General features: G+C 35.1%; 1 protein-coding gene across 3 annotated transcripts in view; it reads right to left on the bottom strand.

Annotated features, from left to right (window-relative positions):
* LOC6048466 (neuropeptides capa receptor) overlaps positions 1 to 20,675 on the bottom strand; it is a 164,698-nt gene that overhangs the window by 19,342 nt on the left and 124,681 nt on the right. For all 3 annotated transcript variants that reach the window (XM_038260252.1, XM_038260250.1, XM_038260251.1), the window contains exons 9-10: positions 12,826 to 12,994; positions 1,338 to 1,442 (exon numbers count right to left, since the gene is read on the bottom strand). In XM_038260252.1, the coding sequence (XP_038116180.1) occupies positions 1,338 to 1,442; positions 12,826 to 12,994 (274 nt within the window). The remainder of the gene's footprint in view (positions 1 to 1,337; positions 1,443 to 12,825; positions 12,995 to 20,675) is intronic.

Genomic DNA, 20,675 nt, shown 5'->3' with positions numbered 1-20,675 from the left:
TCAATAATACGCCCTTTTGAAATATCTGTATTTATCATTTTCAAAAACCTGAACTTGTTTAAGTTACGTTTTTTTGGAAAATAGGTTATAAAACTCGAGTGTCTATATGGTGGTGCCTTCCCGTTTCACCTATAGTGGGTCATTTTTATTGATATTTTTTGTCAGATAATTTATCGTTCAGCTCTCAATTCTAGGTAGAATACTCGTATATTTGGCAGTTAAAGGGTTTTGTCCTGTTTCCATCAAATTCGCTGATTTGCATTATTGAATCAATTTATCTTGATCATAAAAAAAATTCTAGGTCTCTTCCAAGCTTTTCCACTTTTAGTGCATTGCTAAAAGCTTTAATTGCATGCCATAGTGCTGACGAGTCAACACAGTGTTCCCACAGTGGCATTTGAGGGTATTGTTTTCGAAGAATGTTCAGAATGTTTGCATTTTCTAAAACTGAATGAAGCACTTCTCGAAAGACTAAGAGATAGAGTGGTTCACGGTTGTTTTAAAAAGTATTTAATTTCGAGCGACGAAATTTTCAAGCAATGTGGCTCTCGAAGCTTGCCTGAAATTTTGCTTACCTGAAGTTAGCATGGAACTTCTTAAAAAATATTATGGGAAATTTTCACTTTTTACCGTTTGGAAAGATAAAGAATATTTTTTGGAGCTTTAAAAAAATATGACGAGCTTAAAAAAAATTACACTTTGCGATGATCTAAAAAGTTGTTTCCCAGATAAAATATTAAATTTGAAAAAAATTCATCGGGTATAGAAAAACTTTCTCGAAGAAGAGTTAAAAAGTAAAAAAAATAAAAAATAATTGAAATTCCACCATAACTTCAGGTCAAGGGTGAAACAACTAAACCTCAATTGGCTCAAATGTTCTGGCTTCTGGGCCATTAATTAGTGCTTGAAAATTTCGGTTGAGGCGCTCGAAATTAAACACTTTTTTTCATATATCCATACGCTAAAAAACTGCAACAATTTTGAGTAAATTTCCAACAATTTTTACTTTTTGAGTTTGTTGATCGGACAGCTGGTTGCTGGCAACAGCCTCTTAAAATTTAACTTTCGCAAAAAAAAAACTGTTTTTATCAGTGTCATTAAGCTCGTGTTCAAGTGTCAAACCGCTGAAAACCCTCCTGGATTCGCGCTCAAGTACCGTGATTAACTCAATTTGGTTGAAATGAAATTGTGCAAAACTAAATGATAAATTGCCACTTTTGCTAAATGACACGGGCGCGACAATGCAATTAAAAAATAAGGGGGGGCGGATAACCTCATTTACATAACCGCATCATCACGTGTGGTCACGTTGACCTTGTCACTATCGGGGGCCCTACCTGCAGTGAGTTCCGCCGGATGCAGTTGTCACTGTAGCGGACACTGTTGGTCGCGTGAAGGGCACCCTTATAACGCTTGGACTGCATCATGGAACGAGCTCGGAGCTGGAAAAAAAATGAGAAAACGAAAAGAGTTGAAAAACAACAGTTACTTTCCAAGGACCGAGGGTTTTGTCGCACAGGTGAGTTTCGATTTTTGCAACTTTTAGCATTTTTTTTTTACTTTGAATTTATCTTTTTATTATTGCTTTTTTGAACGTCTTTCAAAAACAAAAGTATATTTTTTTAAAATCATTCCACTGTACTCGACTACCATGTGGTGCATTATAGATGAGGCAATTAGCATAAATTACAATGTTCCGTGCAGCACTCGACCTTTTTCCCGTATCACGTCGAACTCCTGGGCTGGGTGGAGAATATCTTATCTGGCGATCCTTTCCCGGTGCGCCGTCTTGTTCCATAAATATAACTTAAGCCAATCGCAAGTCTGATAACGCGTTCTTCGTGTTCAATAGCAATCTTGTCGGCAATGAGAATCACGGCAGGTGTAAGCAACGTCTGCAGAAATTTCCCGCTTTCTATCTGCCTCTCTTAAGAAGTCAATTGATGGGAATAAGCCGCTCTAATGAGCTTACATTTTGCTTTATTAATGAACTCGTGAGGTTGGGTGAGGCAAGATTTTGCATGCAGAGATGAAATCTTGTGTCTGGGATTATTTTGAATCTGCTGAAAATATGGCTTGTTTTTACAAAATAGTTTCAAGTCTCAAAAAAAATCATATTATTCGCTCTAAAGCATTGGCTTGGCATTCTCGATTGCGAGAATCCTACTCGAAGCTAGGTGTTCGAAGGCTTGATTGTTGAGGCAATTGCAAACCTCTTTTTACACCTAAGCTTCCATCCACCCCGGAATTCAGACTGACGACCTTTGGATTGTCAGTCCAACTCATTATACAGTTCAGGCTGAATTTTCCGAAGGCATTGGAAAAAATCACTTCCGATAGTCGAATCACAAAAAAAAATCATGCCTTATTTTTGATTGTTGAGCCATAAACTACACTAAAGTGATTTAGAATTTTTAAATAAAATATGGTGGCCAAAAAACCTTCCCGTAATCGAGGCTTTGGAAATCTAGTCTAGTCTAATTTGGTTGGTTTAATATTACCTCTTTTTTGAGACATTTTACCTATAAATCAGAACTTATCAGAAACTGATGAAAATTCACCGGTTCCTAATTAATATTACGATTACGATTAAAGTTGTTCGTAAACGAATGTTTTGAATTATGGCACAAGTTGGTCAAAATCACAATCTCAGGGTGGCCACTGAAGTCGGAAAATCGGAAAAGTCAGGAATTCGCCAAAATCCGCAAAAAATCGGGAAAAAGTCGGGAATTTGTGAAAAGTTGAGAAAAGTCGGGAATCCTAAGCATACTTGCTTGAAAATTATAGTTTAGCTCTTCAAAAATTGTGTATTACAATTTTCAAATTAAATTTACATACATCTTCTTAAAAAAACTTACTGTAAATTTAAAGTTTCTTTCACATTCTCAAACTATTTGAAAATGATAAGGCTTTTTAAGGCATTAAAATTCCAAATAAATACAGTATGCATTTGACACAAATTTGCATAATATTTTTTTATTGTTTAAATAAATCTATTAAGTCATTTAACATTATTTTTCCAAATGGTACCCTTGAATTATTTAGGATTATGGGTAAATAACTACTGATAAAGCATGATTTTCAGTTTTCGGAAAACATAAATATCGAATAAAATCCAATCGTAGTTTATTTAAAATTCTTTATTTTAAATTCAGTTATCTTTAACTTTTGCCATTTCCAGTTGAAACGAAGAATCAAAAACTATACGATGTTCAAGTTTTAAAATAAAAATTGAAATTGAAAGTATTGTAAAAGCTTTCGGTTATTTTTCAAACTGACTGATTGAATGTTTTTGTTTCTACTCTGAATCAAAATAATGACTACTTCCATTTTTGAAGTTTTTTTTAGGAATTTTCTGTAATGTTTATGTTTTACGAAAATTATTAACAGATTTTTTAAATATTGATATTGACATTTTTTATAAAGAGTTTTTGTTTGAAATCATTATTTAGATTAGAAATACCTGTTATTTGAGTTTCTAGGAAAGTCGGGAATTTGAAAATGGGATTTGAGGAGTTTTTTTCGCATAGAAATTGAAAATTGGTACAAAGGTTGCCTCTGAGAGAGAAGCAAATAAAAAAAAAGTTTTGTCTTTATCACTAAAATGGTCAATGTAAACAATTAAGCGTTCGTAAAATTTTCCAATCGTAGATCATCTTATAGCCAAAAAAAACGCGTCCAATTATGTCGGGTCCCCCAGAAAATTTATGAACCTTATCAGAAAACTTGTTTTTTTTTCTAAACCTGCTGTTTTCGTGGGGAATTGCTGTATTCAGGGCCAGAATTCTCGTTGTAATGATTTGACAAACGGAAATTAAATTTCGCCCAAGAACTCACCACTCATTGTTGACAGAGCGAAATTAAATAAAAGTTATCCAGCAAGCCCCCCGCCCCTCCCAACCAGTTTGATTGAGTATTCGAACATATTCCCGGCGTTACTCGCACACATTATCCATCATCATACGACGACGCCGTGCGTAGCAGTGATGACGCCAGCAGAATTTATGTGCTTCTTGAGTTTATCAAATCAAGAGATTAGAGGGGAGTTGGGCTGACAATCAATCAAATAAATAAACTTTTACAGTTATAAAATTTCAAACAAGGTGTAAAAAAGGAAGAAGAGACTTTCCAGATTTTAATCCATTCTTATGCAACTTCTGAAGAAGCCACCTTTCCCCTACAGAGCACCCTTGGAAGGGAGAGATTGATGAGCTCGTGTCGGTTCTTCGGTCTGATTATTGACTCGTGCGGCGAAATTACGCATTTTCATGATCCTCCAACAGGTCGGCGCTGGTGGGTGGGTTTGTGCAAACATCGTGCAAGTCCTTGTTGATTTATTGAGTAAAATTTACGCGCAGCGAGAGGTGCTTTTCTTCAGGTGAAGCCTGCTGGAAGAGATTGAAGCAACAGTCGTTTAACTTTACGAGCGATAACAAAATTTCTAACGAGGACTTCCAAGAGAGAGAGAGTTTGGCGTGCCTAATTTAATATTTATTTGTTATTTTGATACATGCCATGGAAGTTGTAAAGCTATATACTTGTAATCCAATCAAATTTTATGAACGTTGGATTAGATGGAAGTTTTGCATGCTCTATTATTTTTAAGGAGCACGCCAATATGCTCAACTTAATTATCTTCCTAGTTTTTCAACGATGTCAATATATCCCTTTTTTCTAAAAAGCTTATAAAATATACTTCTAGCAGATTAAATTTCCTCACCCTTGAGTTTTGAGCTGCATTAGCCAATAAAGGGAGATGAAAGGCACGTCAGTTTGTCGCTCATAACGCGCGTTAGGGGAATGACATGTATTTTCATCGAGCACCTAATGTTGGAATATCAGCACCTCACCACACTTCTAAAAAGCGAATTCTGCTGAATACGGGTAAAAACTTAACTAAAGTTTTGCAAACAATAAAATCACAAATTGGATGGAAATAGGACCGAATCCTTAACCAGCCAAACAAGTATTTCCCATACGTATCACTAATGCAAGAAAAAGAAGGATAAAATACTGAGGGAGCATGCTTAAGGTGTGCAGTTTACAGGTGGCATCGATTTTTATCGCACCGTCTGTTGCATAAGTTAGAAGACGGTTAATATTTAATATGGTTTTTCACACATGTAACTATAATCGTTATGTAAAATATTGAAACGAGATAAACTATGAAAATTACTAAAATATTCTCAAAATTGCACACGATTTTTGTTTTGTACACTGCCGTTCTACGCATAATTGTCCCATGTAATTTTTTGACGATTTAGACTTTTTGATATTTTTGAGTTTAACTTGTCGTATACTTTATGTAAAACACAGAAATCTTGTACTTTGTTCGGAAACTCGTTATACTTCTACGCATAATTGTCCCACCAAGTATTTTCTTCCACGAAATCAATAGTTTAACAAAGAATTCCCAAGTAACATTTTAGGCTTTATCAAAGCTGTCACAACCGCTATAAAACCTATCAGCCAAAACCAACATTAAAACCCCTTAGTCGTAACAAACTCCCCAGAACCGTGATAAACCCCACTTAAAACCCAAAAGGACCTCCGCAAAAGGTTGTTACTGCCTATTTATAAAACCTACATAGGAGTTCAAGGCTTTGCAACTGAATCCTAACAACATCCTCAAAGCCTTGATAAAACCTTTGTTAAAACCTAGTCAGGAGTTATGGAAAAATGACATTTCATACGTCTTCAAACGTCTTATGCCAAATAGGTTTTATTTTGGCAAAAATAAGTCTTCGTCTTGCCAAATGAAATTATGAAGATGGTTGTCAAAAATGGCGATGATAAATATTGTCCGTTTCTCTCAAAGGTACACGCCGCGCGGCATTTAAGAATGTGGCGCAGACACTGTTGCCAGCGATTTTCTCGATTTTCTATACTTTTGGTGCAATAAAAAACATACCCGGCAACAATGCCATGCCATTCGAAGAAGAAGATCAACAAAAACAAAACGCGCAGTATAGGATTTGACAGCGCGCATTTGCCGAAAGTGCGGCGCGTCGTTTCGAGGCTGGTATGCCGCGTGTCTTTTTCGGGAATACGCGCAATAATAGATATTAGAGGTAATCCAAATAGTTTGAAAGCTTATTTCTCTTAATTGATGGCTCAAATTCAGCTGCGGTTGAAATTTTATTGATAAATGTAGGGGAGATAGAGCCAAAAAATTCAACTTGCTTCATCAAAAATCAATATTTGGTAATCATAGTGTTTAATGTTAAAAAATATTTTATTGCAATTCTTTGAAAAAAATGTTCAAAATATTTTTAAACATCTATCGCTATATTAATCATACCAGAAATTCAGCATAAATGTGTGTTTTCATCAAATTTAAATCCAATTTTTCAGTTTTCTATTTTTTCAATCAAGATGGCGGTCAATCATATTCAATCAGAGCACGCGTTTAGCGCCATATTTATGCACTGCTATTTGGCCACGATAAATTCTCTTTTAGGAGCTTATGGTTTCAAGTGAGCTTTTTACATGCCTCATGGCACTTGACAGCTACAACACCCTAGGTTTTAACAAAGCATGCGATAAAACCGTTTGGCATGGCATTGCCATCTGGTTTTCAAGCCTCTATTAAAACTTTCATAAAACCTTATTGAAAGCCAGTCGGGTTTTATTTCCACCCGGTTTTATGTCCGAGGCATAAAACCCTGTTAGAACCTATCAATTAGCTCTTGCTTGTTGGTTGCGGTGAATGCCCAAATAAAACTATTAAGCAATCAAGATGCTACAATAAAACCTCAATAAAACCTCGTGGTGGCTAGTTGGTTTAAAAATGTTACTTGGGTTATGTCTTGTTTTCCTATTGCATAGCATTAGAATCACAATCACAAACAAGAGTGATAAACTAATAACTAGGGCGGTAAGGGACACATAGAGGAATAGGGAACTCTGGGACAATTATGCGTAGAAACACAGAAATCAGTCGAAAAAATTCAATTATGCATAGAAGTTTTAATTTTGTATTTTAAAATTGTTGCTATGATTCATATTAAGTGAGTTGGTTTTCGAATAAGGTTCTTGGTTAATCTAGCTAATCAGTCTAAACAATTGAGTACACTTTTTTTTTAAGATGTAAACAAACTTTTTTTTCTCTCCAGAAGTCCTTCTTTTTGCCTTCCTCACCTCACTGAAGCAAGACTATAAAATCACTCGAAAAATGAACTTCTTGAATACACCTCCTAGATATACCTTCACGTATACCTATCGACTCAGAATCAAATTCTGAACAAATGTCTGTGGGGATGTGTGTAGACACGATTTTTTTCCACACGATTATCTCAGAACTGACAGAACCGATTTTGGCCGGATCCGCCTTATTCTGTTCGTTTTGGGGTCCCCTAAGACCCTATTAAGTTTTATTTTGTTTAGTAAAGTATTTAAAAAGTTATGCCAAGAAAAAGATTTTTGTAGATACAAAAAAGGGTGATTTTTTGCATAACCTCAAAAGGCCGGGTCTTTTTGTTTACGTGCGAGAGTCACGCCAGATGCGAAACGCCCGGTTGCCATATTGCTTCAAATGAGAGTCTGCATGTTTTCTGGAAAAGTCTGTATCAGGCATATTTTTTTCAGAAACTTATTTTCATTAAATGTGAGGAAGGCACCACCCACCTAATGGTGGATTAAGAAACGTTTTTTACAAAATAATCACTTCACACTCTGAAAACAATAAAACTCATGCTTAGTAATGTTTTCTGAATGGTCTGATAACTTTTTTTTGTGAAAATATCAGTTTAATTCAGGTGTTCCACAATTGTGGGAGGCACAATAACATTCCACAATCATGGAACATGCAATTTGGAGGCAGTGTTTTGCTGCTCTGGATAAAATTGTCTTGAAAGGCAGGTTTTTTTAAAAACTACTACTTTTACTAGTGAAATAGCAAGAAAATGTCCAAATAAAGGTCCTAAAAATAGTAGGGTCGACAGAAAATTTGCATTTTACATCCTATTGACAAATTATCACAAAATTGTTCCGAAATTGTGGTTGTTCCGAATATGTGGGATGCCTGTACATGGGAAAAAATCCCGATTTTTTCATTTACTTTTGTTTGTCAAAAGTTCGATTTTGACAAACTTTAAAAAAAACATGTTTGGGTACCAAAAATTGCGTATATCAAATACGAAAATTTTAGTACCCAAACAAAAAACTAACTTAATCCGCCTATGTGGTTGTTGCCTTCCTCACTTTTCACCAACATTTGGTGATATGATGGATTTGGACACAATTTCTATCTATCTTCTATCTATCTATATATATAAAAAATTTCGACGGTTTTGTTCGAACGCGAATCAATTCAACACGGAACGTCGGATCGAGGTGATATTTGTTGCGTTGGGTTCGTATAAGTCCAATGAAGGTTCTTACGCCAAAAAGTTATAACTTTGGCCACTCTGGAACCGATTCCGGAAAATCTGCAGATTATATGAAGAAAGTTACGTAAAATTAAATTTAGATCACAGGAGGCTGAAGAAGCAAAAACGTTAAAAACGTCAACAAACGAAAAAAGGCAGAACAAAGTTTGTCGGGTAAGGCTTGTTTCTCAATAAAGAAATACACAAATGTCGGTCATAACTTGAGACTGAGCGTTGTCAGATCTTCAATGTTTTGGACTCATTGGAAAGGTCTTTTGATGATCTATCCAACGATGGGTTGGGTGATGGATCCGGACATAGTTTACATAAATTTAGGTAAGATCAGGCATCAAAAAAGTACATAAATGTCACTTAAGTGGTCATAACATGAGACAGGGTTGCCAGATCTTCAATGTTTTGGACTCGTTGGATAGGTCTTTTGATAATCTAACCAACGATGGGTCGGGTGATGGGTCTGGACATAGTTTACATGCATTTATGTGAGATCCGATTCGCAACTCTGGCACTTTTTATACGTAACTTTTGAACTACTTATCGGATCTTCAAACAATTCAATAGTGCAGTATGGGGCACCAAACCGGATCGAATGCAACTAGATTGGCTCAAATCGGATCAGCCAGTGCCGAGAAAACTTGGCAAGAATTTTGAGCACCAAGGGGAATACGCACACACACACACACACACACACACACACACACACACACACACACACACACACACACACACACACACACACACACACAGACATTTGTTCAGTTTTCGATTCTGAGTCGATAGGTATACATGAATATAGGTCTACGAGCTGTTTTTCAAAAGTTCATTTTTCGAGCAGGATTATAGCCTTACCTCAGTGAGGAAGGCAAAAAGTATACCCAAGTAGCAATCCAAATGCTCCTAAGTTTTATCAGTTTTTATAAAACATTTGAATAAAGCGTCTTGCTTTTATAAAAGCTTTTATCAAGTCTTTTTGGGCTTAGCAAAATACTGTTCTAGAATTATCTTGAAAAAATCTTGAAATGTTCTCGAAGAACATGGAGCAAAGTTTTATTAATCTCTTTTTTAAGTACTTACAGTTATCTTGAAGAAGATATTTCCAGATCAAATTGACTTCACCAAATCAGTATTAAAACCAAGTTGTTTAGGGAAAGCTTTATTCGAAATCTTTTTGTCTTGACCTTTCAAATGTCAAACTCAGTCTACTTTTAGCAGCAAGAAGATCAGACGTTTCTAAAGTGCCAGGCAAGCTCTTTATAAAATTAAAAAAGATCATACGGCATTCATAATTGTTATGTGAGTTAGTAATTCAATTGTGTCAAATTTAGATTCGTAAGGTGATGAAACAAGTGTTGTGCATCTTTCTGAGCTTCCGGCATTGAACATTGGAAGGCGTTTCCGAATCATCAAGTGAAAAAAAGTGACAAGTATTCTTTTCTGTTGTAATAAATAAATAAAAACGGTGAACTGAACGAAATCCTAGTTTCATTCAAATTTGACGAAAACTCGTTATTCGTAATTCACGAAAATGACGAAAATGTGCCAACACATGATTTTTGGATCTATCTCCAGTGGGCTAAAACTTGCATGCGCTACGGTCGCAGTATTGTGCATTTTACTCTGGGTTAAAACTATGTCAAAGCTCACTCCAGTCTAGAACCCCTTGCTTAATCTTAAACAAGAGCTTTTCAAGAAACGTTGTTCTTGATCAAGAGCATCTCAAGAAAAGATGTTTTTCTAATAGCTTTAAGTCAGAACAAATAGATTTAACGAATTTCGCCATGTTTAAATGAAAAAAATAGCGACCTAGATGGACGCCATGATGATGATTACAGCTAAACAAGAAAAGTTTGCTTAAATTTTATGAAAAATGAGAGTTATTCTGACAGAATAATCTATTCGGTGTCTATTTTTTCGAGATATCTCAAGAAATTGATTGGTGAAATTTTAATGGCATGGGTTTTCGCAATATGATTGAATCGATAATCAAACACTTATTTATATAATTATTATATTCATGTCACCGAATAAAGTTAACCATTTGTCGTTAAAAGTTTCAAAGAATAGTTGGATTTAATAAAGTAAATCTTGCACCCATATTTGCTTGATAAAATATAATTTATCCTAATCAAGAATAAAAAAGTTTAAATCATGTTTTATTGCGGCTACCAAGAGATCTTCAATAAAGCTACAAATTTGATTAGCTTTAGAATAAGTTCTATTAGATCTCTTGAGAGTATCTGGAGAGTCCGTTAAAAATCAACAGCAATACTGTTTGGCTCTAGAACTCTCCTGAAATACGCTCTTGACAACCTCCTAAAATGGTCCATTTTACACTTATTGCTGCTTTAACTCTTCTTTATTGCTGCTTTCAGGATAAAGCGGTTTTTTGCTCGAATCTTTCCAGAGACTCTTAAAATATTCTTCCAGAGTGAATTAAAACGTAAATTGTTACTTGGGTATGGGTCATCGCTGATATTTTGAAATTATCGCAGTTTCAAAGAAAACATTTTTTCCCGATTTCTTCATTTTCTCTTTTTGAGAAACAGGGATGTTATTTTCAAAAAAATCAAAACTGGAAATCTTAACATTTTCAAATCAAAGGATAGATTTTTAAAACTTTTAATTATTTTTCTTAGAAAGGCAAATTAATCACCTTTCATTTGCGTTCAAATTAAGATTCTCTTCATGCTGTTTTCGTGAGGAATTGCTAAACAATTTTGTAGTTCAAATTTAAGTCAATTTGATTTGTTCTCGCTTTGCAGTTTTTTTTAATTGAATTTTAATATTTTTTTTTGTAAATCGGTATTGCCATGCCAAGCGCAGCCTTACCAACAGTCGCCCACTGTAGGAAATTGTTACAGTCTCACGCATCCCTTGAAGTTTCCAGCGTCAGTCATCCTTCAGAAAAGTCTGGTCATCTGAAGCCGGTGTTTCTCGTCAACGAGTAAGGTTGATAGTGCTTCGTCAGAGGGCAATAAAGGCGCGTACACGGGAGGGTTAACATTTCTTGTGTTTTTTTCTTCCAGCTTGGCCTCTTTATGAAAAAAGCTGGGCTTGACGGCTTTGAACCTCGTACATGTACAGGAACGTTGTCGACTATCGATTCATCATAAGACACACGTGGGGGAAAAAATGATGATTGGTGACTTGATAGGCGTTCTTCTTGAAGGAAGGATTTCATTCAGCCGTAGCAACGATGCACTACTACTCACTACTCAGTTGATGAGAATTATTGCTCTGGGGGAAACGTTGGCAATCATAGGTAGGAAATGAAATCTCAATCCCCAATCCAAATAATGATAAATGAGATTGCAAGCACACGTGAGAGGTTGCCTGTGCTAAACATAGATTGAGCAAAAAGTTGAGATAGGTTGAGTATCGCAAATCATTTATTACACGTTAAAGTGCTAAACACGCACATGTTTTTTTTCATAAGATACACTGTTTCTAAATAATAGGCATTTAACGTGGATTTTTTGAAAGTTATTACATTTTTGAAATTTGAAACGAGTGATTGAACTATTCAGTATTTGTTTTGAAAAGAGTTACTACTTGATTCTGTTGTTTTTGGTACAGAAAAGTAGGCTGTTTCGTCATTCAAGGATGACAAGAAAAGTAAGTAGTTTCACGACGGAATTTAAAACATTTTTTTTTTGCTATTCCTTCGTGAAACTATTTACTTTTCCTGTCATTCTCGAACGACAAAACAGTCTACTTTTCTCTACCAAAAATAACAGAATCGAATAGTATCCCTTTTCAAAACAAATGCTGAAAAGTCTTACTGTTCAGCACTTTGGAAAAGTAATACTTTTTAACATTTTTTCATTCATACGATTCATTGAAATGTTGTATGGAACTCGTTGCAAAACTTGATTTTCTCATCACTCGTCGTATTTATTCAGCCCGGTGAACCGCGTTAGATAAATGTACAACCCATGCAGAAAAAAATGTTTTCGAAACTTGTTGCATAAACTACTATTTTGTGATTCAAATATTCGACGTGAAATTTTTCCAGGGCCTTTGAGTCTGTACTGTATAGAGATTTTCGAGTATACCTACACAAGCACTTTTATTATGATCAGCCTGCAAAATTGTATGAAGCCATATATGGAACAAAGAAGTTTCATCTTGGTTACGCATTGCAAAAATTAAAAAATTCAAAAATTCTTCGTTCATTCACTTTACCGGGAATTGCCATTTAACCAAAAATCGGGAAAGGCAAAACCAGTCATCAATGAATCAAAGCTTAACAGCCCACTCCTCCTCTGCTCGAAAAGTTCTCCTCTCCATGACAACTTTTGTGTCCCAATCCACGATCGAATGGCTGATTAAACTCCTCCGGGTCTTCTCGACAAAAAAAGAGATGTATCATCGTTCCACGAAAATCCTTCAAAAACCTCACCCCCTCACCCAATCGAAATAAAGCCGCCAGACTTACCAGTTTGGAATTTTCGCAGCCCACGTTCACGTCCACCGTCGTTTCCCGGAAGCTGGACTGGTCTCGGGCAAAGCCCGTTCCGAAACCCCTCCGCCGGCCGCACAGCGTCTCCCGGAACGCCACCCGGTACCGGTGCGACATGACGTTGTACAGGATGGGGTTGATGGTGCTGGAAAAGGGAGGACAAAAAAAAACATACATACATCACACACGTGTTAAAGTGGAATTGAATTGTCCTCCACCTGATTGAAGTGGGGTTGGGTTATGAGGGTCCATTTTTCCATATTTATTACACGTGGCGTGTCGTGACACATTTGAGAAAGAGACGAAAAAAAATGTGTGGAACTATCGCGTGAAATATTGTCATCAATAAGTTCTGACGGTTTGCCGATGGAGTTTGCTGCAAAACATAGTCTGCTTACAAGGTACGTGAACAATTCCGGAATTTTAATATGTGAGTAATCATTGCAATATATTGAAATTTAAAACCCACAGATTTACAACAATGGAAGAAAGTGCTTAAAATTCCAATAAATAATAATTAATTCCCAAAACCGTATGATTTATTGTGGATCTGTTAACACTCCAGTGACCCAGCCTCCGAAACGGTTGCATCGTTTACCATTCCGTTTACCATTTCTCAACATTTGGCCTTCCCGAGCAGACGGAAATCACTTGGGAATAACATTTTTTGATATTTGAAAATACTAGGCCAATAACATGTTATGTTATCTATAACAAGATTTATTTTTCATTGTTATGAATTTTTTGTTATTGGTTTTTTTATTGTAATAACAGACGAATAACATTTTGAGTTATTCTTCGAACAAATCTTTGTAATTATTTTTTGTTATTTTGACAACTAATCCGTTCATCCCTATAACAGTTAGAGATATTCTTCCATAACAAAAAATGTTATTCCAAAGTTGTTTTTGCTTTCAATCAATATCAGACCAATAACAAATTTTGTTATGATTAAATAAACTGTTGTTAAGCTTTTATGCAAAAATAGATTTTTCAAGAAGATTCTATAACACTTTTTTTTATTTTAACAGTATTTTTTTTTATTGAAATGGTATCAATTTTGTTATTACCGTCTGCCCGGGTTCGCAGAACAGAAACTCGTTTCAAACCTGAGGCATAAAAGGAAAACCGTTAAAAAACTCCGTGCAATATTGACACTCTTCGTTCTATTGTGATTTGTTACTCTATAATTTATTCTTAATAATATAAGGAGCAGCCGTGGCTGACTGGTTACGGTGTTTGCTTTGTAAGCGAATGTTTCTGGGTTCGATTCCCATTTGTTCTCAACGAGAAAGATAAGCACATAGATATACTTGAAATGTTGAATATGAACGAAAAATCCAGTAGAGGGTCTAACACAGCTACTGTAGCTGTAACACCAAACAGATGTATAAACGATGTGGAGCCATCCGGTGTTGGGGCGTCCTCCAAATGCTAAAATGTTAATGCTAATACTATAATTTATTCGTAATAATGTCGGCACAATGGCACATGTGACAAACTGGCGCAATCAGGTTGCATAAAGTTCGGGAAAATTTGAACAGAAAAGGATTCATCAGAAATTATGGTGAAATTGAATGGTTTCAACTTTCGTCAAATCGTGTGATTGATTTCAAATCTGCGTCCTGGTTACCAAGAATAAAGAGAGCAAATTTTATTAGATTTAGTGCTTGCAGTTGGCAGGGAATTTTCGAGGAAAACACAAACTTTCATGTTTGGTCTGCATTGTTGATTGTTGAAGTACCCAAAATTGGGCAGCGCTTGTTCGAGAGAATAATGGCCTCGAGTCGAGAGAATAGTGGTACCATTTGCATTTTTTTTGCACCATTTTCAAAACAAGTTTATCAGTCAACACAAAAAACCAAAAGTGTCGTCTACGGGAACCGAAAAAGAGACCATTGAAAGACTAACTCCGGCCCGTAAGGCTGTTCATGAAATATTAAATAAATAAAATTAAAATTGATTGTCTGAATAAAAAAAATAGCCTCAAATCAATTTTTAACACATCATAACAATATTCTTCATGTTTGAATTTAATTCGTATATTTTTTAAATGAAAATGGTGCCAGAAAACAAAATTTTCCATTTCGTAAAATTAAAAAATCTATGAAAAAACTAAGATTGTTGTCTAAAAATGTACAAAAAGACACTAAATTTAAATTTCTTTCAGTTTTAACTGTATTTACTTCAAAATGAAGTTGTTTTTCTATTTTCCTAATTAAATAAGTCGTGCTTGCCATTTCAATAGGGCACATAACTTTTTTAACCAAGAGTGTGTCCCTTTCACACCTTATGTAAACTGTTATTTGAATAAAATGGATACACTATTGTTTACAAAAGTTATGTGCCCTTTTGAAATGTAAGGCTCCAAGTAAGCAAAAACTTATGTGTTTTTCCACAACAACTTTTCAGTGAAAAAGTTTTTTTGAAAAAAAGCTTTAAAAAGCAAATTATTCATACTGAAAAAAGATCGTTGCAAATATGTAGAAAGCTTAAATAAATATCTCAAAATGAGTAGTGAAATCTGGGAGCAAAAAATATATTTTTTCATGCACTTTAAATTTCTAAGAATAACGAATTGAAAATTATTTAATACATATTTTTTACACTTTTTAAATTTTGTATGTGTTTAAAATCGTTTTGAAATATTTGAATTTGAATAAAGGTGCACAACAACAACCCAAAAAGTTTTTTTTGTAAAGGATATTCGAATGAAAATTTCGTTTGAATAAATGTTATCATGTCTCATTGATTCTTTATATTGTATTGTTGAGAAATTTGAAGTTAAAAAAATTGCAACGACCATTGAAATTGGAATGTTTTTTGTTAAAAAGTTTATCAAGGTATTTAATTGCAATCGTCAAAAACAATAACTTAGCAATTTAAAACAAACCAAATTTTAAATAAGTCAAATAAACACATGTTCAAAAGTTATCTTTGTTTTCCATTCTTAAAATCAAGATATGTGAATCTTATTTGCAACACAAGTTTTTTATTTATTTAATTTAAAAGAACCCAATCATAAATACAATTGAAATAAATCTGTTTACTTTTTCAACTTTTATCAAATATTAGTTCCGGCCCGCCACTGCTTTAGAAAAATCAGATCTGGCCCGCAGGGCCAAAAGGTTGGGCACCCCTGGACTAACCCAATGACTTAAGTGGCTCGGTCACCACAGCTTGGTGACTAAGGAGTAGTTTGATGTAGCACAGTAAAAAAAATCATCATCACTGACAAGTTGCCGTATCCAGTAAAACAATAAAGTACAAAATTACTATTTTAGTATTTTGCCCCTTTTTAGTCCAAATTGAGGTAATACCACATCATAAAAGAGGAAAAATTACACCTAAAAATTTTAAACCTTTCTAACTTACACAATTTGTTACTGTTAGAGGGTGACGAGCGGGAATTCCCGGGAAAAATTTCCCTGGAAATCGACCATTTTTGGACCTCTCGATTCCCGGGAAATTTGGTCGAGACTCCCGGGAAATTTTAAGCTTATGAATATCGAAGCAAAATTATATAAACTAATCAGCTAATCAACTAATTCGAAATTGTTTTTGTCATTGGATGTTAAATTTAATATTCGGTGGTCAAGTTTAAATAAACCAATGCATCTCTAATCTTCTTATTCAGAAAGTTTAAATTTTAACTTAAGCATACTTAGCAGTTATTGTTTCTAATTATTATTTCAAAGAGGAAAATCCTTTTTAAGATAAGTATAATTAACATATCCTCTCTCGAGCATAGCAATCCTCTTAATCTAGTTTTTTTTTTTTGATAATGCTAAGGTTTTTTTTTTTCTTTTTCGATGTCAATGAGTTGTTTTGTGTTTCGCATCAACCTCATTTTTAAATAAAAAAACTCTGGCAATCTTTATAAAATTAAGATCCGCCACATTTGAACATTCGGATTTTCTTAATAACTATTTCGTCAATTAATATTTACAGTTGACATTAAAAAGGAAAAAAAACAATTTTAAATTGTTGTTTTGAGTCGTAATTTATCATATTGCAAAAATCCCAATACTGGGAAATTATATATTAGCTTTTTTTTACATCACAAAAATCTATAAACAAGTTTGTGCAACTTTTGAAAAATCACGAATTAAGATTCGTAAACATTTTAAACTATAATTATGAGTCCAAAAAAAAAGAAGCGATCTTGTATTTGCAGATTCAGAAAAAATATTAAAGGTAGTTAGTTCCCGAAAATAACGAGGCTAGCAATTAACGTTTTATTGAAAAAACCTTCCATCGGATGAGGAAGTAAAATGTCGATCCCGGCCTTGGTTGTGAGGCCGTTAAGTCTTTCCAGGTGTAGGAGTCGTCTCCATGCCATAAGTACAAACAACACACCAAACCAAGCCTACTCCGGTGGAATCACTGGCGGCGGTTGGACTCGCAATCCAAAGGTCGTCAGTTCAAACACTGGGGTGGAAGGTTCCTTGGAGTAAAAAGAGGTTTGGGTGCTCTCCCCATTCAAGCCTTCGGACTCCTAGATTCGAGCAGAAACTTGCAATAGAGACCACAAAAGACCCGGGGGTCGTTAATGTGGATGGTTTGATTTTTTTGATTGATTGAAAAAGTATTAATTAATTGTATCTAAATTCATTGAAAAGAAACACATTAATTACTTTTCTTTAAAAATGATTGGCACTATTGGCATAGTTAAAAAAAACTCCCGGGTCGCGGGAATTCCCGGGAAATTGCAAAATTCAACTCTCGATTCCCGGGAAATTGAAAATCTCGAGAATCGTCACCCTCTAGTTACTGTGTAGAATCAAGAAAAATAAACTTTAAAAAATATTACCATCGGCCTGATTTTAATTTCATTCTTTGTTATAGAAATCAACTGCCGAATTAGAGATGAACTTTAATAATTGAACGTCATCATCTGTTTATTTGTCTAATTTTGTTTCCTTACCTAGAACTACCTTTTACATCTCATGTTTATGACAACTTCTAAAGCTAATTTTTTATTTTATTTTGTTCAACCCATTTGGGCTTTAAACTAACTGACTGAAATTTTGTTTCCGTTTTGAGTTTAAATTGCTCTTTTTTTCAACGAAACAAGGTGGGCCACCCCAATTACGTGACCTTGTTTGCAGTAAATCCCTTCGAGGGCACCCTTGTCCAAAGCTTGACATCTGTTGTCAGAATCAATCAAGTCAATTTGGGCGAAAAGGAAGAAACTAAAAAAAAAATACCCTGGCACGGTGACACTGACCTGTTTCGCTATGTATCGAGATTGGATTTAAGTGTGGGCGCAAGATAAAAGTGGGATGTTTGGCCTTTTGGGTTCAATAAATGTTTGCATCGATCAACACGGGTTTCCATCTTCTTTTTGGTAGATTTTTGATAAAGGCTTTTCCGCCAAATTTTCACACGCAGACCTAAATATGTTTGTGAATCCATCAATCAACAATGTTACGATTAATTTAGATGACCAGAAACTCACATCAGCGATATTAATTTTTTTTCACAGCTTATCTACACGCGTTTGACAGTTACACGAATAAATAACAAATTTTGTGAAATTAACCATTTCGACGCTCCGAGAAAAACGCGTTTTAATGTTTTACCTTGAATAAACAAAACCAAAAGCACGCAATGTAAACAATAACAAACACGTTTTGTTTGGCTGATCGTTCTGTGCAATTTGGAGGACTTTGATTGCCAAAGTCCCGAGTTATAATTACAACTGTTTACGGTAGTCGGGCATATACGTGTGTCAAATGCATTCTGGCCTAAAATCCCTTTGGCCAGTGTGTCAAGATAGCACGACAAGATTGAAACTTTTGTCAAATAAAAATAGACAACAATGCACGGTTATTTTTTCGTTTTTATTGAAAATCTTTTTGGGGGATTTTGGGGATTTGTGAAGGTCAAAAGTTGGCGTTCCTAACTCAATTTGGCCCAAAATGCAAGTGCGACAAGTAAGCACGACAGCGACGATAAAATAGCTTTTATCCAGGTTTTTAAGCGAAGATGGCGTTCGGATGGTGAACGTCCGAAATGTCAAAATCACGCAGTGGTACCAATATTCCGAAAAAAGTGTGCCATGGCATGACAGCCACATTTGATTTCTAATGTTGGTGCTACTGCGTGCTTTTGACATTTTGAATGTTCACTATTCGAACGCCATCTTCGCTTAAAAACCTGGATTGTTCAAAATCAAAATGCTTAAAAAGGTCAACCTATTTGAAAAAAGTTCTGAGTGAAGTACGAAAATAGATTGTTATTTGGGGATTGTTTGGGTAGGATTAATATTTACTTAGGGTAGATTCATGAAAAGGTGGATTATTTACATTCCGTATTAAGAAATAACCCGTTAATTCGCGTTCATCGCAAAATCCTGGCAAAATCTATAATAATAATTTTTAGAACATCAAATTAACTACGTAATACTTCTCTGCTTGCATACCCTGTTCAAAGTCCCGCCAAAATTTGTTTCCTTATTATGTAAACACTCGAAACCGATACACGTCCATTCCAGACGGGTAAGGGATGAATTTGGGGTGTGGTGAATTTGATGAAAGTAAACAACAAAATTGGATTTTACATTTGCTGAGTGTGCGGTCTGGTCTGGTAGACTCGATTAGCTTGATTGCCGCGCACGGATGAGTGAATGGTTGTTTGATTTTTTGTATCCTTTTTTTTGCAGAAAATTTCAGCAAACGAAACCTTTTGCTTTTCTTCACTTTATGGCTGGTTTGCGAAATTTTGTTATTTTTTTTCGACCAAAATGAAGGGTCCAGCTAAGGCTTTCGACCTGCATGGTCCAGAGTCATGGTGGGTGTAATGTAATTAGGAACGAAGCTTCCGAATTTTGCAACATTTTGGGTTGAGTTTAATGCATCAGTGGGTTTTAGTTTCCTGGTATACGAGAAAATGGGATCAGATTAATTTAGAATAGTGCCAAGTTGGAAGGAATTTACACATTTCGAAATAGAGCATTTAGAACAATTATTATTTTTGCCTTCTTGATTCAAGTGAAACATAGTGAGTATTATCTTAATGAGGTCATTTTGCAAAACTAGCTCATACAATTTCGGTAAAAAATTGATCAAGATTTTCATAAAGTATTATCTTGAGGAATTACGCAGAAGATCTAGCGTCAAATGTGACAAGTGACGTCTTGTGGATTTGTTTATGTTTTGATTGTAATTAATGTGAATAAAGTTCTGTTGCGTTACGACACCCGTTGATACTGGTTGTCTCATCGGGATCAAGAAAGTCGCCGTGTTTACTTTATTGTATAGTCCTCCCAGTGGTGTCTTCGTACGCCGTCTTGATATTTGTTCGTTTTCTTGTTCCGGACGTCCCGCAAGTAAGCACAATCTAATGGATTTTTTTTTAACGAAACGTAACGGAATTTTTTGAAACTATTATTGTTTCTTTTTCGATGAAAAATACGATTCATCATGGCCACAGCGATGGAAGAATCATCATCAAAAGACAATTTTTGAACGTTCATCAAGGGAACATGGTTTTCCTCTCTGGCTCACGAAAGCTCACGTAAAAGGAATCTAAAAAAATCATCATCTTGATTATTCGGCGGAATATCTTTTTCACTACTACACTTGCAAGTGTAAATTCACGCGTCGAAAAATGAACTGTCACTTTTTGTAAAAGGACAATGTTTGTAAACAAAGCGAAATAAATAATTTTAAGTGGTGCTGACAAGGAAATTCACAAAAAAATCATCAACAGATTGATTTCGTTGGAGATGTTCCGGAGCGATTTTCTTTTGCGTGATTTGCCTCCCCTCTCTTTCACGGTTGAAGAAAGCTCGCAAGCGAAAATGATTTGTTTGCGATTAT

The sequence above is a fragment of the Culex quinquefasciatus genome, chromosome 3 (genome assembly GCF_015732765.1).
Source record: "Culex quinquefasciatus strain JHB chromosome 3, VPISU_Cqui_1.0_pri_paternal, whole genome shotgun sequence".
Classification (NCBI taxonomy): Eukaryota; Metazoa; Arthropoda; class Insecta; order Diptera; family Culicidae; genus Culex; species Culex quinquefasciatus.
Note: the sequence above shows the minus strand (reverse complement) of the source record. Positions and strands in the feature narration are given on the sequence as shown.